This window comes from Periophthalmus magnuspinnatus, chromosome 8 (genome assembly GCF_009829125.3).
Source record: "Periophthalmus magnuspinnatus isolate fPerMag1 chromosome 8, fPerMag1.2.pri, whole genome shotgun sequence".
In the NCBI taxonomy this organism is placed as follows: Eukaryota; Metazoa; Chordata; class Actinopteri; order Gobiiformes; family Gobiidae; genus Periophthalmus; species Periophthalmus magnuspinnatus.
In genome coordinates, this window is record NC_047133.1 from 13,540,281 (window position 1) to 13,564,583 (window position 24,303).

General features: G+C 37.9%; 1 protein-coding gene across 1 annotated transcript in view; it reads right to left on the minus strand.

Annotated features, from left to right (window-relative positions):
- Window positions 1–10,226: 10,226 nt before the first annotated feature.
- The window catches only part of LOC117375319 (carbonic anhydrase-related protein 10-like), a 115,339-nt gene continuing 101,262 nt past the window's right edge, over window positions 10,227–24,303 (minus strand). The window contains exons 5-9 of the mRNA XM_055223559.1: window positions 19,300–19,395; window positions 17,454–17,526; window positions 16,277–16,431; window positions 13,716–13,890; window positions 10,227–10,650 (exon numbers count right to left, since the gene is read on the minus strand). Of these exons, the coding sequence (XP_055079534.1) occupies window positions 10,628–10,650; window positions 13,716–13,890; window positions 16,277–16,431; window positions 17,454–17,526; window positions 19,300–19,395 (522 nt within the window). The 3' untranslated portion in view covers window positions 10,227–10,627. The remainder of the gene's footprint in view (window positions 10,651–13,715; window positions 13,891–16,276; window positions 16,432–17,453; window positions 17,527–19,299; window positions 19,396–24,303) is intronic.

Consider the following 24,303-nt stretch of genomic DNA (forward strand, 5'->3'; position numbering starts at 1 on the left):
ACTGGAATGAACCAGAGGAGCACAGGAGGCGGCCCGGGCGTTACCAGCACTAAGGCAGCTCCAAACATGACCTTTGATCCCTGCATTAAGACAAAATAAAATTCATACTATTTTAAATATCTGTTATTCGTGTTTTATTGTTTTACACTCCAAACCTGACGTACATGTTATTATGAAGGATATTGGTGAATTCTGAAGTAAAAGTAAAATTCAAAAAAAATACTCAAGTAGAAGTATTAAAGTACCCATTTAAAATTGTATTTAAAGAGTAAAAAGTAAAAGTGTTTATCTGTTTTAAGATTTTTCTGCTTTCTGCTTTTTTTGCTTTTCTTATAAAGCAGGGGTGTCCAGACTCTTCACCAAGGGCCATGTGTTGAAAATTATTTGACACAGAGGGCCACAGACCAGTTTGAATACGGTCAATAATTCAGATGGTTCATTTAACATAGTTTTGACTTCATAGTTTAAATAAGGTTTGAAATATAATATTAGGTCTGTATGACAATGCAGTGTGATGTTATTTAGGTTATATAGGCAGGATTACTCAAATTTGTCATAAAAAGTACTGATTATGATCAATTGGGCCAGTTTAACTGAAGCCCTGAGGGCCAGTAAAAATTGGTCTGAAGGCATTTGGCACCCGGGCCATAGTTTGGACACCCCTGGTGTTAATGGTGAGGAGAAACAGCAATAACATAGTTAAAAGCTCTAAAAAGTTGATTTTGCATAATAGGTCTACTTTAAAAAATGTTAGCATTTGTATCATTGATTTTTATTTTTTTTTTAGAAAGGATATATTAAGGGGGTAGTTTTTTTGCCCATTACTTAAAGGAACTGTATGTAACTTAAAAATATTCTCTCTGACCTGAATCGTTACTACCTAAACCCCAGCAACTGCAGCCAATCATGAATCAGTGCTAGTGCAGCCTCTGCAGCTCAGTGAGTGAATTCTGGAGGTTCTGAGTTTTCATATGAGGCCTGTTCATACACTGAGGATGGGAAAAACGTGTATGTGTTGTCTATGCATGTTAAAGTGGACCTATCATGCAAAATCAACTTTTTGTAACTTTTAACTAGGTAATAATTGTTTCCCTTCTCATTTGCACTGTAAAAGTTGTATTCAGGGTGATTCTTGCATGTTTGAGTAATTTTCCTGTAGTCACTGATCTACCCCCGTTTTCACCGCCACCGGGACATGCCCACTGCTTTGTACTTAATTCATTCTCCAGTTTTATTTTCTTAATCGATGATACATGTAGGATACAGCAGCGTTGTTTAGCCATTTTGGCACAAACAAAAAAGAAAAAAAAATCCATTACTCGCTGGCGTGATGTGCAGACATCCATCGGAGATGCTGACAGCTGCGCGACTCTTTGTTGTAATGACGGTTAGAGCGACATCAGCTCCCATTGGGCACCGCTATTTGTTTCTTTTATTAAGCCGTTTTAGATCAATATTGCGATTTAGAATGTCCACTTTATAGCGTAGCGATCCACGGATGTCATAGATTATAACTGTATAGCAGACTCACAACAGAAGCACAATATCTCTTCTTTAAGGCACTGGCAACCCAGGCTGAGCTGTAATTGAGTTGAAATTGTTATACCTTTTTGTATAGTTCTTTTCATCAAATACCTAGAGTTGTTTTGGTCAATTACTCTTTTTAATGTAGTGATTCTCTGTAAGATGAAAATGCTTCTTCTTTTTTTTTTTTTTTTTTTTTTTTAACTTACCACCACCTACTTCTTTCAGCTATCCCCTTCCACTCTGGGAATCACTGTAATATTTCTAGTAGTGCCCACTCCACCTGCACCGCCAAATGGAGGTAGAAATTACAAATTGATTACTCTGTCTGTGGTCAGTCTCTGCGGTCAGTCTCTGTCTTTGCTGCCTAAGCGCTTGCATGTGGTATAGTTGTGATTAAATAGGGGGTATTATGCAACTTCTTGGAGCTTTCCATCATGTTATATTGTTCTCTCACTAAAAACATGCCTGAAGAGGTTTTAGATGTCATGTATGTTTGAGTAATCTAGCAATCTCTCCCTGACCCTATTCAAAGCCTGTTTACGGTCAGCTGTAAGATTCTGTGCAATACTCAGCTCACAAGTCTACATCACTCATGCTCCCACACGACAATCTCCATAAATATACAAAAGCACGATACAAAACTGTACAGAATAACTTGACAAACCTGATGCGATGTGCAGTAACAGAAACTTATTAGACACGTTAATACATTGGTTTCAGCAAATAGAACATTTTCAAAACAATAAAAGGTAACACGGTGAGCTAAATGTGTTTAGCAATTAATACCCCATAGAAATGTAATACCTCCTCTTTAAGGTATACACTGTTATTGTTCTTGCAGAGAAATGAATCATCTGCCTTTCACCTGTAATTCAATCCCAGCATGCATCCTGTCAGGAAGAGTGGATACTGCTGCTTGTTGATGTGAGTCTAATGGAGAGCTTTATAAATGAACCACCTTTTGCTGTAAATGGTCTGATTGGTGGTATGGCGCCTGCAGTAATTCTTAATCCCCCAGAGCTGTGTCAGTCGTGGTGCAGTTCTTTTGATAAATGACTTTATCCGGAACACAGGTCCGCAGTGATTGGTTTGCCACACTGTGTTTCAAACAAAATATCAAAGTGAGAGAGGTGGCGTTGGTTTCAATTTGAGAGTTCTCAAACAAGTCCAGAGCTGACCTGAACAAGGCCTTTGGGAAGAGCTTTAAATAAATTATTGAGCATTCTCCCTCAGACCACAGGGAAGTCAAATCCCATACCCTGAATGCCCTCTGAGTAAACCTATACTGACTTTTAACTGAGTTTCCAAGTTGTAGCATTTTATTATAGACTGATAAAAAGAACAAAAATGTGGTCTTTAAAGGCACAGTATGTACTTCCTGCAGGTGGCACTTCAAACATCAAAACATTCTCCATGGAGACAGATACATTTTATTTCAATGGAGACAAGCAGGAGGAGGCCCTCCTCCAGACCAAATAAGAGTCAGTCTTTTTGGAGATGCAAGAGCGACATGTAGCACTCTGAAATGAGTTTTACACATTTATCAATCTGGGATGATCTATGATGACCTATCGACATCTTTCCCTCCACAGATACACAAAGCACTTCCCTCTGAACCTTTTACACAAACAAAACAGTCTGTATTTCTCCCACAAAGTATTTCAGTCAGTATTGCCATGTTTGCTTTGGTTAATTGGATGTTTCATCTTTGGCTTCTGTCAATACCACAATGCTGCTCTGTCATTGGTCCAGTGTAAAAAATGGCGGGAGCATGCTGAGATACATTGTCATGAGTTTGTGAGCGCTCATACTGCGAGACTTCTCTGGCTGTGCAAGGTTACACTCAGATAAGGCCATTTGATCATTAGTATCTTTCTATTCAAGACCTAAACTGGGTTACTTGTTAGGAATCTTCTCCAGATCTGAACCAGGACCTTGGTAAGGAGTACCTAGCTGTTACATTCTTCAGATGTGAACCAGGAGCTGGAGTATGGGTCAACATTACAATGAGGCACCTATTCAAAAGTGCGCAGTTGCTCTCTCCCCTCACTCAGAAGGACTTTGATCCATACAGCTATGATTGGTTACTGTTGAGCTGCTAACACTTGCTAACCACATGCTAACATTTCCCATATTTGAATATTTACCTCCTGCGGCTAGCTTCCACTCAGCTACACATCTGACGTTTATCCTGATTGGACCCAATGACTTGCCGTAGTTGAGATGATTGCCTTTAGAATGATCACACATCTCTATCTGCACCCTGCTGCGTTTGTCTTAGCGTGGAGGAGATGTTAGCTTATTAGCTTCGATAAACGCTATATGGCCCCCCTGTGCCTATAACTGCAAATAGAAATACAAGATTAGCTGCAGTGCCTGAAGGCTATCGAAACTGGCTAATTCAAGTGACTAATTTTGGTTCTATAAAATCGCCATATTCTGAGTAAGGACATTCAAGTTGAAGAATGTGTGGACCCATTCATATAAAAGTAGATTACATGGTGTTGTTTTTTTTTTTTTTAAAGAAAGAAAAATATACAAATGTTCAACCTAATTCTTTACATTTGTGACTATCGAGCCCCTGAACTTGCTTTAACAAACATCTTTACATTGACAATAGTATTTTTTTTTTTACCCCTATGTGTACAGAAATGCATCCTCTACATTTGACCCATCCTTCAATACCACTGTGGCACCCAGGGACCCATCTTCAGAGGTTGAGCTAGTCGGTCAGATGAAAGATTTGACCTATTGTGTATGTTTTTTGGCTGATGGGGGAAACTAGAGAACCCGGAGGAAAGCCCACACAGTTTTCATCTCAAAAACTTAATAGAAGTCCACTGCCTGGCCAAAAACAAAGGTCACATAGTCTAATATTTCGTTGAACCGCCTTTAGCTTTGATTACGGCACGCATTCACTATGGCATTATTTTGATTTCGCTTCTGCAATGTCACAAGATTTATTTCCATTCAGTGTTGCATTAATTTTTCACCCAGATGTTGCATTGATGATGGCAGAGTCTGACCGCTGCACAAAGCCTTCTCCAGCACATCCCAAAGATTCTCAATGGGGTTCAGGTCTGGACTCTGTGGTGGACAATCCATGTGTGAAAATGATGTCTCATGCTCCTGAACCACTCTTTCACAATCTGAGCCTGATGAATCCTGGCATTGTCATCTTGGAATATGCCTGTCCCATCAGGGAAGAAAAAATCCATTGACGGAATAACCTGGTCATTCAGTATATTCAGGTGTCAGCTGACCTCATTCTTTGAGTACAAACTGTTGCTGAACCTAGACCTGAACAACTGCAGCAACCCCAACATATTTGCTTTGTTAAATCCATGTGGTGACTTTTTTTTTTTTGGCCAGACGGTGTAGTATTTGATTGAATTCATCCAAGTTTGAGTAATTGGCCCATACACTGCGGTGCAAAGTGGGTACAGTTGGGTATAGTTCAGTGTATGTTCTGTGCTTATGGCAGAGGGCGTGTAATATTTATGAACCTATACGCACAGCTCGGATCCTGCTGTATTCACGAGCAGCTGGTCATAAACACAGGGGAGAAAACACTGCGTCATTTGAATGAAACACCCCAAAATATTCACGTCTCAGGTGGCCTCACCCAGGGAATTTACGTCATGACGGCGCAGAAACGGCAAAATGCGTTTATCTGAAGAGAAAATCATAAAGGCAGCATTTTTGGCTCAACTGATTCTAAAAAATACAGATTCTAAAGAAATTCACTATACGGAAGTTTGATAAACGAGGGCCACTGTGTTTGTTGGCGTCATGTGCTTCTGAACTATCCCCAGGTTTGAGCATTTAAAGTCAGGAAGTATTTTAAAATATTATTGTATCAAGCACCTAATCCAAGCGTTCAATAACAGACAATGAAAAAGAACATGTTTACATTAAGTGAAATTATAAAAGGTGAAAGAAAAACTACAAAAAATGGGGAAAAAAACTAAGGTATTAAAATGTGAGTATGTGTTTAGATTACATCTTCACATAAAGCACTCATTTTAGCTCACATTCAATAAAGCACAGGTCTCCAGCACTGCCCCTGATCTACCTGGAGCTTTGTGACTTAAGACGTAGCTTAAAGGTTTCTTGTGAATGTGTACATTGTTCCCCAAATATAAAACATCTTCTGTCTGTATTTTGCTCCTGTTTGAGAGCGTATTGAATGTGTGTTGGTGGTCCTCCATGCTTGACTTCTCTTTGTCTGAAAAAGCTGTTCTTATACATCCAGAATTATGCCTTTTTTATTACATTTTTTAGGAGCAAACAACAAGAAGACTTAAAAAGTGAATTGTTGGAACTCTTAAATTGCATGTTTCCTTGCTTGGGACCCAGAATACACACTTCTCCAATACTTTACAAAGATGTTAGTCTGGTCACCGGTGAATCTCCCCAAGTTCCCTAAGAACAAATATGGCTGCTTTGGGGAAAAAAGAAAGAAAAAAAAGAGTTCAGCAGAATCAACGAGAGACATCCTAAATTCTATTAATCTGAGATGAGAGAAATATAGTTTTGTCTAAAATGATCTGTGACCAATGAGTTTCTGCGTTTCACATGCATCACTGAAATAAACAAATCTGATTGGATGGTACTGCCTGAATCCAGCTTGAAGCGTAGGAGGGGGTGGGACCTGACTACGCCTGCTGTGATAGTTACTATATCAAGCTATCGTTCAATACATGACAGAGCGAGTAGTTTTACAAAATGAGTGTATTTATTTGGAGGAAGTTCTTTGATTCTGCATTTGCACCTGTTGCATCACTAGGCAGGTCCTGATATTATGTTTTTCATGTTGTACATAAACTCTCAGTCAAACGTTTGGACAAACCTGCCCACACATACACAGGACATCAAACATATGTAGAAAAATGTATGGAATTATATAGCAAAGAAAAATGTGAAATAACTGATGTCAATTCTTTTTTATATACTTTTGCTTCAAATTCCTCCATGTAGCCACACTTTGTTGACAGTGCTGCAAATCCTTGGCCTTCTCTCAATGAATTTGTTGAAGTCCTCCGAAATGACTTTTGCTTCAAGGTGTGTCATGTCGGGGTCAACAAACGGCAAGTGTGCAAAGCAGTGATCAAAGCAAAGAACGGCTATTTCAAAAATCGTAAACAAGGTACATTGAGGTACATTTATCATGATAACTTTGGCTGTTTTTGTTCAGTTGCCATGAAAAGTCACACAGATGTGTGTAATTACAGTCTTTTAGACATATGTGAATTTTATCTTGATCAGACCAATACTGGCAATGTGAGAAGTTTTGTAGACACTGTAATTTTGGAAACGTGTGTATTCATTGACTTTAATTATAAGCTCTTTTTTTGTACCCTACTCTAAAAATCAAAGCAAAAATAGTTTTTGGTATGATAAGTTTTTATTTCTCTGGAGCAAACAGTAAAAAATTATGTCTTTCAAAAACCTAGAAACAAGAGATTTTTTTTATTTTTTATTTTACACCAAAAATGGTTTGAATATGTTAGTAGTGAATACCTCATCAAGTCTGAATGAGTGAAAAAGTATTTGAAGTAATGTTTACGTGGTTATTTGCATCACAGGCTCACATGTCCTGATACAGAACTATCTGAGAAGCAGATATCGTGATAACCTTCACTGTGTTTATTAGGTTGACAGGAAAATTCACACAGATGTGATTTTGCATACACTGTGTGCATTTGGGAAATGTGTGTATCTATTGACTTCCATTATAATCTCATTATTTGACTTCTTTCCTTTCAAAAATGTGTCCACATTTAGCCCCTCCCTCTATTACGTCCACTGTCACCATATACAAAACAACCTTTGGACAGTTTGTGCCTGGAAAACCAGAAAATACAGAAAGTCACCAAAAATGGTTTGGGTAAAAAAAAAAAAAAAAAAAAAATTCAAGAAGTGTTTCTGTGGGTGTTTCAATCAGAAGTGCTACATTTCCATGTAAAAACAGCAAAAACAGTAATTTAGGTGAAGACAGGGAAAAAATCATTAAGGTAAGCATTCATTTTAAAGTTAAGACTTCAAACGTTGTGTTTTAAACCACATTATGATGATATACATTGTCTTTTATAGTGTAAAAGAGAAGATGTCTCATGAAAACAGCCCAGGAGATGTGTGTGAACACCGGCTGTTCATCAAAAACACGTTTTTAGACACAGATTCAGTGATGGGGAAAATATCTTAATTTAGTACAATTTTGAAAATCTCTCTGATCTCTAATTTAACTAAATCTGAGACTATTGCTGCTAGAAAATGCGCATTAAAAGAAAAAAGTTTTTAGTTTTTTTTTTCCATAAATTATAGTGGAGATAAAACCCTGTATTTATAATGGAGTCTATGGGAGAAATCAGCATGGACAAAACCTTTTTGTTCAAATTGACAGTATTTCAAACTCAAAGAAACTCAGTCTTCCCACTGCTTGTTCGTTTGGTGAGACAGTAACAAGGACATCAGGAAAACTCACATTTTCATTTTGTGGAGTTGCAGTATATGCAAATATATGGCATAGCAATGATTGAGATACAGATTTAAAGGCTCATGGAAAATGTGAAAATTTTGTAAAAAAAACCCAACAACAACATTTTATATAATTGTACGTAGTTTTCAATAGGAAAATATAAAATAAAGGCCAAAACTTTTTTAGGCTTTTAATAAAAGATGATTCTCATTTTAGAATGGAAGTCTATGGAGCACGACTAAAGATGCACCGAAGTCAGTTTTTCCACTAATTGTCCACACTGATAATAGAAAGAGTAAGAGTTAAAAAAAATAAAAAATAAAAAATTATATATATATATATATATATATATATATATATATATATATATATATATATATATATATATATATATATATATATATATATATATATATATATATATATATAAATTGTTGAAAAAATATTAAAGTTTGTAAACGAAATCCACAGTTTGTACAAAACACTCCCAGTGTATGTTATTTTGAGTTTATTTTTTGTTTGCTACATTCCATATATGTTCATTCATAGTTTTGATACTTTCAGTGAGAATCTTCATGAAAATAAATAAAAACATAATCAGTGTGTCCAAACTTTTGGTGCTGTATGTTGTATGACAAAATGACTAAAGAGATGTGATGAAGTGCTTTATGTTCAGTATCTCGTGTTATGCCTCTGATGCTCTGGTCCATGTGAGATAATGAGCCTGTTGTTCTGGGGATGGTCTTTAATGCGGCGCACTAGACCCTGGGCAGTGACAGTGGAGCGTAGGGACTGCAGCTCTGATCAAGAACATGATCCAAGGAGAGTCACGAGCGCTAATGGAGATGTTATTGTGTATACTGCAGGTGTTTTTACTGGTAAAAAAAAAATTACCTTTAAAGCACAACTACTCTACAAAATTGACTTTTCAGAGCTTTTAACCATGTTATAGTTGTGTCCCTATTCATTCACGCTTTGGAATGTTGTATTTGGAGTGATTTGTGTATGTTTGAATTATCTCAAATTTTAATTGATGATACATGTAGAATTCAACAGTGCCGCGTAGACATTTGGTACAAAAATCTCCGCTGCTTGCTAGCATGACGCACAGCTGTCTATCGGAGGCGCTGACAGTTCCATGGCTCGTTGTTGTGATGAGATTTACGGTGAGGTCAGCTCCCACTGGGCACCACAGTTTTCTAATGCAGAAGTCAGTGAACTTGTTTCTTTTTTTTTAAGTTGTTTTAGATGAATATTGTGATTTAAAATGTGCAAATTATAACATAATGATCCACAGGTGTCACAGATTATAGCTATAGACAGACAAGCACAATATGTCTTCTTTAAACCATTTCAGCAGGGTCGACTCTCCACAGCTCCACAGATCTGATCCATAATTGAACCTGGTGGCCTCATCTACTTGTTACCGAATGAGATTGACACATTTAACGCCATACTGTGGAACATTCCTGGCAAAGCAACACCATTGCCAGACTAGCAGATGGCCGACTCTCCACCAGAACGTTACATAGTCTGTGTATGGACAGGCTTTTATCACACTGTGGGGACTCTGTATACTCACTCACTTCACAGGGTCTGCTTCACTTATGGCACAAAGATCAGCTCCCCCTGATGTGAATCCTTTATTATTAGATCAACACATCATTTAAAGGGCCCATATTACTCTGTTTTCTTTCTGTACAAACCTGGAGTTGTGTTTTGTTTCATTCACACATGTTTAACACACAGACGCTGCACACACCTTCATTAGAATCATTTGGATGATTTCAGCCCTGGAATTACCAATCTCTACTGAACTAAAGGTAAAAAGTTGCTATTAATCTTGAAACTACCTCTACATGACATCACAAGGTGGAACAGAGCATTTTGAGCTTTGGAGAGGTAGAAAGGAGAAGAAACATGTGTGAATGAAACAAAACACAACTCTGGTCAGAGTTTGGATCAATTTTGCATAATATAGGACCTTTAAAGTTACGACAACAGTTGTAGTAGTGACTATAGTTAAGGTCAGGATAAGTCTCCAGGAAATGAATGTAAGTTAATGTTCCCAGGAAGCACGGAAAACCAACACAAATGTATGTAAATATGTGTGTGTGTTTCATTAAAATAATAGTAAACACATATAATATACAAATAATGCTATTTATTTTTTAAAGAAACGTTAATAGTTATAGTCATCGCCCAAACCCAATTTATCCCATAACAAATAAATCCATTCACATTTAAATAAATTCAGCTATTAGTCTTGTGAATTGGTCTTTCGTAGTTCCATGTTCAAAATCAAGACCAAATTCCACTCCAAAAGCAATCAGCAAACCTCGGCCAATGTACACAAAAAGGTCCTCAAAGATCTGTAAAGAAACCAGTCTGTGACCTCCTTGGGGCCTCTGCATGACCCCTGTGTGACCTCTGAACTTTGGTCGAGGTCGTTTTTTGTAGTCTGTAACGAGTTTTTGCCGTAAGCCACTGCACTTTCAGTCCAGATCGCTTGAGTTTGGCAGAGTTCAGATCTGTGTGCAGTGGCGGACATGTTTGTAGTCTGCAGGACACTCAAGGCAGACCTGTTTGTAGTTCTGTTTGTAGTCCTGTTTGTAGTCTTTACTTGAGAAGCCATTGGTTCACTGTGAAAAGAGAACAGGTACATATAATCAGTGGTGGAAAGAGTACTGAAGAGTACTCAAGTAAAAGTACACTTACATCGCTAGAAAGGTATTCAATTACAAGTGCATGTATTGCTGCCAAAATTGTACTTGTGTAAAGTAAAAAGTATACATGAAAAATACAACTCGGTCAGGGGCGGTCAGGATTCAGGGGCAGTCATGAGTCCATGGTGTATGGGAGGGACATGCGCACGTGTCCAGAGCCATCATCAGTGCTCGTGGTTTTAATACTTTGTTTGAAATTGTTAATCACTATGTCAATGTTTCTAATTTCTCCCCATTCTCAAACCCATGCATATGAATGCACTCTACAGTGTAAATAATAACATGCTTCCTCCCTCTCTCTCCCTTACATTCTTACTTGCAGTGTATGTATTGTATTCACCAGATACACTGTCAGATTGAAGCCACTGTTCTCGCTCTGCCAAAGCTTGTGGACATCTCCGAGTTTCATTCTGCTCTAATTGGATCTTTCTATAATAAATGAGAGCAGTCTTTCATGACGGTTTTCTGTTGTAGGCCAGACGAGGAAAGTTTCTGCTGGAGTAAATGAGATTCTGCTCAACTGTCATAGCACTGGACAGGTTCAAGTACAGTGGAATGGAAAGCGGCTAGTGCATAAACTGAACAGCAACAGACGCAAGTACAATATTTATGTTGCGATCACATGGTCCTCAGCTGCTCGGGATTCTCAGATGAGAAGTCGTGATTTAGACATGTTTGCGTTCATTTGCTTTTATCTCAGAAAGACAGGTTTTTGATACCATCAATAATAAAAACCCTTATGACAGAAGCCCATGAATAAGTTGGAGAGGATTAAGTTATTTAAGTTGTTAAAAATCAGACGGAACATTTGGTTGAACTTTTTATTTTTCTGAATTTCTTATATTTAAAGACAAAGTTAAAAAAAAAAAAAAAAAAGCTATATTAAGCTGTTTAAAAGCAAAGACACGTTTTTTAAAAAAAATAACTCCCAAATGACACTGGGCCTCATTCATGGATGTTTTCTTAAAAATAAAATCAGAACTTCCACTTCAAACTCGTCAGATTCACAGCATGTTCTTAAGCAGATATGAACACCACAATACTCATTTACATAAAAAAAATATATAACTCACAATCATGGAGGAATTAGAATTTTGTGTTGCATTATCAGAGTAATAATATAAAACAGTAGAATTGTTGTTCTTACGAGTGCTCTGACTGTTTGTAGGATTTGCTCTTCCAGAAGAACATTTTGAGTTAAGAAAACATTTTGTGAATGCCAAAAATGTTTGTAAGAAGGCCTTAAGTACAAATTTGTTTGTAAAAACGCTTCATGAATAAGGCCCATTATTCATGAAATGCTTGTATCTTGTATCCTTGGAACAACAGATTTGCCTATAATCCAGCGTGTTTACATTCATGTTGTATCATGTTTACATTCATGTTGTGTGTCTGTTCATGCACAGTGACCAGGCACAGGGCTGTAACAGAGCCCCATATGGAGCGCACTGGGCTGGGACAGACTGAGCCTGTCTGTATCAAGTCAAATAGACCACACACTCTATAAAACTCCTGATAAATGTTATTGAATCATTTTATAAGAAATAATTCAAGAAAAAGTATAGCCTAGAAGCGGAGCCCTATGGGAGTGGGAACACTCTCCATGAGACAAGCCTAAAGTTGTCTTGGATGAACATGAAGACAGTACAAATATATAACTTAAAAATCATGCAGAAATTAGAATTTTTTATTATATCATAGGAGTAATAATATTCAAAAACAGATTTTTTGTGTTTACAGGTGCTTTTGACGTGTTCTTGGGATTTGTTCTTCCAGAAAAACATTTTCACTTAAGGACAAATTTCGTGAATACCAAAAATGTTTGTAAGAAGGTCTCAAGAACAAATTTGTTTGTAAGAATGTTTCATGAATGAGATCCATATAAAATACTTGTAGTAAGACCAATCACAGCCCAGACCGCAGTAACTGGATATCCACGGATTAGTATACTTTTATTATTATGGATTATGTGAACCTTGGACTGGCACGGTTCCATATTTGAATATTGTACTCCCTAATTAGAGAGTAGAGAGCCGCTCCTGTGGTTTGAGAAAGAATGGCTGATTATCCCGTCTCTTTAGAGTTGTGTGTTTTGGAAAGCCCACACCGAGCTGCAGATTTGGTCAGGTTTAAAATTATCCTCAGACTGAAGTCATTATTATTCATGAGAGCGAGGATGGAGGACACAGGGAGCAGGAGAAATACAGTTCTAACAACATAGCCCTTTTTACTGTATCAATACTAAATTATTTACATCAAAAATACGTTACACCCACATCTTTGTGCATCTGAATTATGAATGAAACTACCGGAAAACTTTTTTATAAGATTTACTCAAGTGTCAGAGCTGCAGGTTAGGTTTGTGTTTGCGTGTGGCCAAGGCTGAACGGATGATTTGGAGTTAATATAATTCAGTCCGGGAATGAAAAATGAAAGTGATGCCTCTAATTAATGGGAGTCCGTGCATGAGCAATTAGTTCAAGTGCGAGTTATTAATCACTTAAAGCCGGGAGAGACTGCCCGAAGGGAGGAAATGTTGCAATCGCTCATACACCTTCATCACAATGGGTTGATTTTTAAAAGTGGATAAAGTGACTCAGGTTTGATATGTGAATCTTGATACTATGCAGTGACATCATGCTGAGGGAGTTTTACATGTATGTCTATGGCGGAATGTTCAGCAGTTACCGTGGTGACACACAAGCTCAGACAGACCTGCCTACAGTTAGCATCACACCTTCAGGGACTGTTGACACACCAGCTGCTAAGTATCAGTATAACATGTGATTGATCTTGATCTTGATCTTAAGAAAACTTCATGAAGATGTCAATACCACAAGGCCAAGACGTGTTTCTATTTTGTTTTATTAATGGGTTTCAGGCAATGGACGGTTTTCAGTTGCAATAACGTTAATCAAATCAAAATGTTTCTATCTTTTTTTATGGGAAAGATTCCTCAGGGCTCGGTTGTCGGGACATACCTCTATACTGGGGGCGCAGGGCTCGGTTGTTGGGGCAGTCCCTTCCCTGCTTGCTGAAGTTGATGTTGGTTCGGATGCAGCGCTGCAGCAGGGGCTGGGTGGGCCGGGTGTTGTCGCTCATGCTGGAGAAGATCTTGTAGGGCTCGTTCTGGCTCAGCAGACGCAGAGAGTGCATCTGGGGACACAAAACACATTTGGAATTAGGACTGGGCAAGAAAATCAATCATACTGATCGCTCTCGATTTTCACTTAACAAAGTGCATCTTGCTCACAGATCACAGTTAGTGTCTTTAACCTTATTTGAACAATTTAATCCTGGTGCATTTGGGCTGAAGTAGGCTAAAAATATTCTATACCCAAGTGTTTATTTGTCACATTATGATGCAGTGACAAGTAAAGCTGCACGATACTGGAAGATTTTGCAATTTGCAAAAATTTAGCAAATTGCATATATTTATCATTTATCATTTTTATCAGATATTCTGATATTGATGTATATATTGCATCATCACGCTGGGGTATTATCTCACGTATCGTGATGGTAGACTGGTAGAATTAGTTACCGTGGAGATACAATGCACACACTGGCAAATACTGTCAAAAAAGATCTGAAAACTCAAGAAAAAACACTAAAGTATTTAAGCAACTTGTTTTCAGGAGCCAGTGATCAATACGAGAGTTCATTATTATGTTTAGGTTTTTGATTTTCAACAAACAGGTGAGAGTGACGAACTATAAAACTTTTGGCTAATGCTGTAAAATTATATACAGTCCCACTCATATTAACAGAGAAACAAGCCTAATGAGGAAATACATTTTGACGTGCCTCAATGCAAAGATACAAGTGCATCATGGAAATACAAGGGGGCAGTTTTCACAACACTCCCAAACTCTGCCTCCGCCTTGACCCCGCTCTGCCTCTTTACTTGCTGAAATTTAAGTTCCACCAATCAAGTTCATGCTTCTTGATTGAAATGTTTATCGACAGAAAATCCCCTTTCTATTCCTTCCAACTAAATGTCCCACTCAAACAGGCGTCCTGTGCTCAGCTGAATGCATTAACAAATCCTGGGTAATGTGATTGTGAGCGCTTGTAGGTCATTGTCTCCTTTACATGTGGAGAATTATGCAAATGCAGCAGTATGACTTAAAGCCGAGGCTCGTGTACAGCAGCAGGCTCATGTTTAATCCTCTGCCTCTCAGTTGTGTCACAGCTCACTGCTCACACGCTGTGGAAAATACTTATATTTGTTTGATAAGGACCAGACATTTACACAGTTATAATACAATGTAGGCAATGTAATGTATACATATATTATTATTGTTGTCAAAGTCTTTTAAACTTAAATTTGAGAAGACCTAATGTTGCAGCAGCACCAAGCTAGCGCAACAAGAATGTGTGCACTAACAATCTTTTGACCTATATACTAATGGTGCAATAACCTAATCTGGTAAAAGACAGATTGATATGTGCAGGACTCTGACTTGAGTTCCGGACATTATCAACCTGAAACCGCTCATGCTCAAAGTGATCGGGAAAAGGAAAATACTCCAAGTTGCTTGGGGCAAAGTTTCAGCAGAGGCAAGAAATCAAACTTTTCTTAAATCCAGTTGAGAGAAAAGCACTGACATCTTTCCTGTCCATAAAACGTCCCTCTGCAGTATTTCAAAAATATAAAAAAGGAGCTGGTTTTGAGTGCTGTCGTGGCCATGTTTGTGTTGGTTCGTTTAGGTACTTCGTCTTTGGCTTCTGCCCAAACAATGCTGCCCTGTGATTGAACAGTTGCTCCTGCTAACTGACTGTTAGTCCAAATGCCACAGTGAGACTGTGTGAGAGTTTGCAAACTCTTTGACAAACTCACAGGTGTTTATTGGTGAAAAAGTACCTTGAAAAACATTCACCTCTCCACAGAACACACCTGTAACTTGGTTGGGTATTGGCACCTGCTTGTTCCCATGATGATAAATAAGTTCCATAGAGCAGTGGCCCTCAACCACTGGGCCGGGGACCGGTACTGGTTCGTTACGCATTTGCTACCGGGCTGCACAAAAACAGTAAATAATTTATCAGCGACTGCATCTTCTCCGACGTAACTTTCGCCCGTCCCTCATGAGGGGCTATGTTCATTAATATCCACTGTCCCAATCAAAAAAACAAATGAGGTGTTAATAAGCTTCTCCGTAGATATATATAGAAAATCCTGATAGGAAATCACCACAGAATTCTGTTTGATGAAGTGGCAAGTTTATTATATCTGTGATAGATCTGCTCTTGTCCTCCGCGATGACGTACCACGTATGACAAATCAGACACGTTGCTCAAAAGTAGAGCCACAAACGAGTGAAAATGAGCCAAAACAAAAGTCTTTGGAGAGCTTTTTATCAAAGGAGAAAAGGCAACTGAGGAGCCAGAAGAGGAGACTACGACCTCCAAGAAAAAGAAAGCACCTTCAATGTAACGTTTAATGATTGTATAGAGAACTGATACTCCACTGAAAGCTTCAAATGGACCAGAGGTGATGGTGTTATGTTAGCATGTGAAGCGTGCTGTAGCTCCATACCTGCATCTGTGTGACGTAGATGGGCTTGTTGATGAGGATCCAGGTGGCCGTCTCGTAGCAGGGGGGAATGGTAATGGAACCCTCATACGTGATGTAGCGGGTGGTGTCCGGGTACAGCTCCGCGATGTTAAGACCCATCATTAAGAATGCATCGTCTGCATACAAAAGACCTGCGTTATTTATTTACCTCAAACTAGTGCCAGGCTATGCTAACTTCAGACATTTTCACATAGACCTAGTGTAGGTTGGTGTTACTTAACAATACTCAATGACTGTTAAATAGAGTGTAATAGATGAAATGAAATAAAAGTGAACCACTACTACAACTACTAATCACAGAAGCATGTCCAAGCTACAAATATCATACAAAAGTTACACTGTAAAATGTAAATGTCTTTCTTTTTTCCACAAAATTAAATGTAGAAATTCAATTTTCAACAAAAATATATAGTAAATAGTAAATGTATTAAAATACTCAGCCACTCATTTCCAGGTGTCATGAACCAAAAATTATAATATGCATCAATGAATATCCCAGCTGTGAGAAGAGAGGCTGGGGAGGTTTTTCTACTGCTACGGTGGAATGCCTTTATACGGACACAACCCTTCTCTTCACCAACACCAACCACATGTTGAGGTCTACGGGTCAAAATGCATTCAAAAGCTCTTCCTCACCTTCATATAATTGTCCAGAGGTGAGTAGAGTAGACTTTTACCAGTGAAAGTATAAGCAGCAGTACAAAGTAGTGAAGTTACTCGAGTAAGCGTAAAAAGTATCGAAAACTACTGAAATAACAGCAATTTAAAGAGTGTCAGGACGTAAGTTACTCTAATTTGAAGCACAAAACATTAAATAATCCACAAAATGTGTTATTTTCAAAGTATAGACACAAAAATTAAACATTGCTACATTTGAAAGATCGGTGCAAGAAACACAAGTGAGAGTACTGTTACTACTGTTAATGCTAGTAGAAAAGTAGAAAAAAATTGTATTAGAGTACGATTTCTTCTGAAGAGGACTTTTGTTTCTAAATGTATTTTATTTATGAATTTATGTAGAATGTAAAATTAAGAAATTAGCAGAAATTCTTACTCATCGAATATAAGTGCGTGTGCGTGTGTGTGCATATGTGTTTGTGTGCATTTGTGTGTGTGCGTGCATGTGTATGTGACTCACGTTTGTAGTTGATCCTGGTGATGGTGTCCCTGTTGAGCATGCGATTCAAGAACGTGTTGGAGTTCTCCGACAGCTGTACCCACAAACAGAGGAAGCCCATCAAACATGCATCAGTGTGTGTGTCATGTGTGTGAGTGGAGGAGGCAGATATATCAAAACATGGATTATATTTTAATAGTTGCTTTGGAGATATGTGCCCCTAGTGGTGAGTTAGACCAGGAATGACAGAATCAACTAAAGAAAACACTGAAAATGTCACTGAAATTATTATTTTATTCCTTCCCTCTCGCTTTCGAAACCCTTTAGTTTTCCTCCAGACTCCGCCCTCACTCTCCCCTTTAATCCTCCAGCACACCCCTCCTTCCCCTCACATCTACCCTTTAATCTTCCAGAACCCTCCCTCTGGCTCCTTTAGTCCTCCAGATCCCCCTTTTTCCCCCTCACTCTGCCCTTTACTAATCCAGACACTGCCCCCCCCTCACTCTCTCTCTCTCCTTTAGTCCTCCAGAGCCCCCTACTCCCCCCTTTTCTAATGTAGACCCAAGCCCTCCTCTCACCCACTCTCCCCTTTAGACCTTCAGACCCCACTTCTTTTCACTTTCCTCTTTAGTGCTCTATAGCCCACCCCTTCTCTCCCTCTTAAGTGCTCCAGACTCTGCCCACCCTCTCTCCTCACTTTACCCTTTAGTCCCCCAGACCCCGCATCTCTCCCCCCTCACTCTCCCTTTTAGTCCTCCAGACCCCTCTTCTCTCACTTTTCCCTTTAGTCCTCCAGACCTCTCTTCTCTCACACTCTCCCCTTTAGTCCTCCAGACCTCTCTTCTCTCACTCTCCCCTTTAGTCCTCCAGACCCCTCTTCTCTCACACTCTCCCCTTTAGTCTTCCAGACCCATCTTCTCTCACTCTCTCCCCTTTAGTCCTCCAGACCCCTCTTCTCTCACACTCTCCCCTTTAGTCTTCGTCAATCTTCTTCATTTATAAGTTACATTTATTTGGCACTAATTTTGGTGTATTTTATTTGGGGGAAAGATTTAACCATTGCCTCATAATGATTCAAAAACTGTATTAGGATTTTGTTGTTTAGTTTATTAATTAGTCAAAAGAGCAGTTTGAAAAGAAACTATGCCAAATGTTTTTAGCCTAAAACAAACTCTGCATAATTTACTACTTTTAATTGTTGATTGTAGAAAAATAAAATCACAAACTAAAGTTACACTAGTGATTTTTGTGCGTTTATGACATTGACATGAGCAAATTAACCTAAAATGAACATACAACACCTGCACATGTGTTTTCTAATCTATACTGTATTCAAATAAAACTATGGTGATTAGTTTTAACATAAATCATTGTGCACGATTTAATTTAATGACATAAAAACTACAAAAAAACACATACACGAAACATTTAAATCACCATCATCTTTTATTGTTTTGAAAATGTTCGCCGAAAAAAAATTATGAACGTGTTTCTTAAGTTTTCATTTTTCGTTTGTGACGCTGAGTCCGCCCTCCCTTTGCTCCTGATGCTAAGTCACTCCCCGTTCAGAGCACTAGCACATCACAATCAGCGCCTATCCCGCTCGTGAAACAGCATATTGCGTCAGATTTGTGAAGTTGTAGTGTATTGTTTTGCATCCTGATTTTGGAAAATGGGTGACGTAGACTTAGGCGGAGCATTGGATAGAATCGTACTTTTAAAACCGTAAGGAAGGTTTGAATAGGGCCCGGGTGAGATCGCTAAATGACTCAAACATGCATGGATGACATCTAAAACGTCTTGAAGCATGTTTTTGATGAGGGAACAACGTTATAATATAGAAAAAAGATCAAAAACTGGTTTGTACCTTGACAAAGAGGGAGACCACTGCAATCCCATGGGGACTCTTGGCCGCCTCGCTGTAGTTGGCGTACAGGTCCTGGTTGTAGTGGATCAGCTGCACCTGGAAACACAAACATCAAAAATATCTAAAACGTCTTCAAAGGCTTCTTTTAGATCTTTTTTCCATGTATCCATGCAACATTTCTCTTGCCCTAGTACAGATATATTGCATAAGTAGCTATTGACGTCATAATAAGGCCAATGTGTACTGTCTGCATCTAATTATAGTATGCTAGTTGTTGTTAGCATCACTGTGAAGAATTAGGACACTCCTTGGAATGCATAAGGTAAGTGAGGAATAACTTTGGACTGCTGCAAACCGTATAAAACGCACTAGTTCTAGTTTTCACGTTTTTAAGACAGTAAAAATCAGGTACAGCAGATTTAAAGTGCATTTAAAAAGGTCCAAAAAATAAAACATAATTATATTGACAATTTTGCTAAAAAAATTTTGAGTTTATCATTTTATTTCCTGGTTGGATATAAGGAGTAGACGTGGCAAGTAATTCCATAAAATGTTAACTGTAAACAAGGCCAAAGCTCCTTTAATTTATGTGATTTTTATTAATTGAGGACAAAATACTTGACAATACTTCACATTGTGAAGCTGTAGTCTATATTTAGTGCTTTGTATCTCGCTCGTGTATGTTTAGGTAAAATTGCCGTGTGGGAGCATGGGTGATGTAAGCTTTAGTTGAGCTTAGGATGGGATTGAACTGACAACCATAAGGAGGAAGTGAATAGGACCCGGGAGAGATCGCTAAATGACTCAAACATGCATGGATGATATCTAAAACCTTTTCAGGCATGTTTTTGATGAGGGAACAATGTTATAACGTGGTAGAAAGCTCCAAAAAGTCGATTCTGCATAATACCTCCTGTTTAAAGATGTGTCTCTTGTGCTTATTCTCATGTCCACATTAGAACGCAGCTCTAATCTCTGTCATTTTCCAACTTTTTGTTTTCAACTTTTTCTAACAAACTGTCAATTGACCACGGTAAAAATTAGGATGAATATTCACCACAAGTACTATCCCACCAACCAAGGTAATAATAAGAAAAACATAAAAGCCAGTCGCATACACTTTAATTTAGTGCTAATATTCAAAAGGTTATAGCCATCAATCACTGAATATGCCAAGAAGAACAGACAAAGACAAAGTACTGAACACACAATGGCTTTATGAAAGGGAAAAACAGATAGAGTCATAAGGTGATGCATTTATGAGGAGAAATGTGTCCTCTGGTCTTGACACAGGTGGTGAAGAAGAGGAGGCTGAGGCGGCAGATGGTTCTGCTGCTGCGGTGGAGAGGGTTGTCAGAAAAAGGGGTGTGTTTTACTTCTATGGGGTATTAATTGCCAACACATCACCTATTTAGATCACTGTGTTACTTTTTATTGTTTTGAAAATGCTATATTTTGTGTATTTATGGAGAAGTGTCGTGTGGGAGCCTGGATGACACAGGCCTGTGGGCTGAGCATGGACAGAATGTTACAGCTACATGCATGGATGACATCTGAAACCTCTTCAGGCAAGTTTTTGATGAGGGAACAACGTGATAGAATGCTACAAAAGATTTAGCATAATATGCTCTCTGCAATAACTAGAATAATGATCAGTTCAGTTATCAAGAAAACTGACATACACCAGTCACAAGTTTGGACATACTCTTTCATTTCTACTTCTTCTTTATTTCACTAAAGGCATCAAACTATGAATGACACATGTAGAATATAGCAAACAAAAATACACCAAACATAAGTCAAAACTTGTTTTAGATTTAGATTCATTGTTTGCTTTGAACCCTGTTTTGCACATTTGGCATTTCTCAACCCTGACGTTCACACCTGAGACATGAAAACCATTTCAGGAGATGTCATCAAGAAGCTCAAGAGTGTGCAGAGCCGCTGACAAAGCAAAGAGTGCTTACTTTGAAATTTTGAATATAACTTTTTTTTTTTTTTTTTTTATGTTTTAGGGAGTGGAACAAACATCACATTTTATCTGGCAAGGAAAGAAGCCGAGGGTGCAGTACAGTACAATGCAATTAAGAAAAGAGAGCAGAGGGATGGCCCTTCTCTGTTTAAGACATTATTATTATTGCTTCTCAGTTGGTTCTGCTTCTCTATTGGTGTAATGAAAATTATCAAGCAAAATGGAAGGAAATGGAGTTTAAAATTATTTAAAAAAAAGTTCTCTTTGCAGGAAACTTTGAAGATCTGGCAAAAAGTGGCAAATTTGGCTGAAACTCTGAAAATGATAACTCTATTCAGACAGTGTGCTTTTGAAACACAGTTTCCCTCTAACAGAAGTGACTGTTTTTAAATCCTGGATAGAGAGGGGTCTGACTACTTGTCATTCACAGAAAAGAACATTTTTCTCAGCTTTCAGGCAATGTAAAACAGATATGACCTGCGGGCAGCTGACTTTTATAAATGCCTACAAGTCAGACATAATTTTACCTCAAATTGCAATATGCCAAATTTTACTCAATCCGAAGAAGCATTTTTCAAAAGAGTGAAATTGGCGTATGGGTTCAAATATACAATGCTCTATATGACTGACAAGGGTAATGTGTTATATGTGAAACAGAAATGGGAAAAAGAGGAAACAACTGAAGTGACTGAGGGTGAATGGGAAAGTGTCATTTCAGTGGTCATCAAACACATCCCTGTCCTGCAGAGAACACTGCTAAAAGAATGTTATTAGATATTTTAGAACCTCAGCCGAGGGAACCAACATGCTGACATGTTGGAGACAGTGTGCTTCTGAGGAGGGGAATCACTAACACATATTCTGGGCTTGTTCCAAATTAAAATTGTACTGGGGAGAGATCCACACAAGATTAAATTAGTTTTTGGAAAGAACATGTCATTCAACTTTGAAACTATTTAGGTGGGTTTGCTCTCGTGGAACAGAGAAGTGATAAAAACTGTTGCAAACCCTCCTGGTGGCAAATGACAAGAACATTACAAAAAATGTCTGAATCCCACTCCTCCTGCAGTGGATGGCTGGACTGATATAGTATCTGAAATATTTAAGATGGAAAAGCTAACTTACACAATAAATATTCAAAGAAACACAGTTTATTGTGTTTGGAACAAGTGACTCAAGTATATCACCCCAATTAGAACAGTTTGTGTGACTTCTTAATTTCTTGTGATTTTTTTTTTCCTGTAAGCTCCAATGTTCTTGTAATTAACTTAGTTTTTAAATTTTATAAATACATAATAAATAAATAATAATTATTTTTTAAGTATACCTAAAGGGGATAGAAGTAAGGAATATACTATAGCGATGAAAAGCACTTTTAAGGGACTCTCTTTGAGTAATAATGCAATCCAATGAAATGGAAAAGGGAAATAAAGTGTAAAAGGGAAAAGTTTTATATTTGAAGTGGAAGGAATGTGTCTGTATAATATTTGTCCTTCCCAAAACACACACACCAACCTGTAGAAATGGGATTGTTGCATTTAGTTTAGCAGTGCATATGTCAGTTTTCTCTGAACATCATAAGCGTGCACTGTGTAACTTTGGCTGATGGAGACCTGTTTCCATGGAGATGTTATTGATTTGCCAGGTTCAACAGTATGGCATTGAAAGTATTTATCTACTTCTTCTGGGTGTTTTTATTGCTCAAACACAGCTTGGAAACATGTATTCTTCCTATCAGCGGCTTGCCTCTCTACAGATCTGAGCTGTAACTTGTAGCCTGGAAGTGCCATCTGCTAGTCTCCAAGGAGATAGAACGTGTACTGCCATAATGTGGAATAGTCCAGGCAAAGCAATAACATCTCATTTGAGCAGGTATCAATGCTAAAAAAAGTCACATTCACAGGACAGAAATGAACCTTTCCTTTTTTCACAAGTATAAGACGCATAGACTAGTGTACACCATGGACCACTATGAATGTGAGGGATTACACAGATATAAGGACACATGGGAAAAGAAGAGAAAGTACTACCATTTAATGTTGAAAATCACATTCTATTGTCTAAAGAAAGAGTTTTTAAATGATCATTGTGGTATTGGAATCAGTATTGAGCATTGAGCCGTCCACCAGAAAAGTTACACAGTTAATGCTCCTGGAACTGCTGATTTGGTTTTGTGCACTGTGAACTGGAGCTTTAAAAACTGTGAATTCAATTATAACCTCAGCACAGAAAAACACACAGTTATATCATCCTGTAACCAAAGTGTGAATAGTTTCCTCTTGAATGTGGCATTTTATTTATTTTATTTTATTTTTTGTCTGTTTTGGCATGCATCTGGTATTCTAGAAAGTTTAAAATCTAGTCTATAAAAATATTAAAAAAAACTATTTTACCAACAGCCCATGGGAGCAGAGTGGAAACAAATATTGAAGAATATTATAAGCAAATAAATGTTTACTGCAGCCAAGTCAAGGCACTATTCTCAGTCCATATTTTACACCTGTAATTGGTCCCCTGCAGTATTTTCCCTCAGGCCAGAACTACTTATTTTGGTGCTGACTTTATAAACAATAAGTGATTAATTGCCCAGTGTAGATCATTTATAGAGTTTCTTGGTTCATTTGTTTTGGAAAAATACCAAATTTTGCTTTGGGACATTTTTTTTCACAATGCAGTATTTGGTTATTTTTTTGGTATTTGTTAAAAATATTATATTGTGCTGCAGTGACTCAGGTGATTATCATGGATTTGGTATTATTCCCATGTCATTTTTATTATTACTGTTTTGGAATTATTTAATTAAATTGTAACCTTTTATTGTTTTTATTAATATTAATATGCAGAAAAATCAGTTTTAGTCACAAATAGCGCATTGTTAAATTGTGCGTAAAAACACAATTATATTATTATGTAATCAAAACTGGAACACTCGAACGACTAATTACAAAGTGTGAATATTTTCCTCTCGAATGTGGGATTTTTATGGTGTTTTGGCATTCTCCTGGTATTCTACAAAGAAGAACAGACTAAAA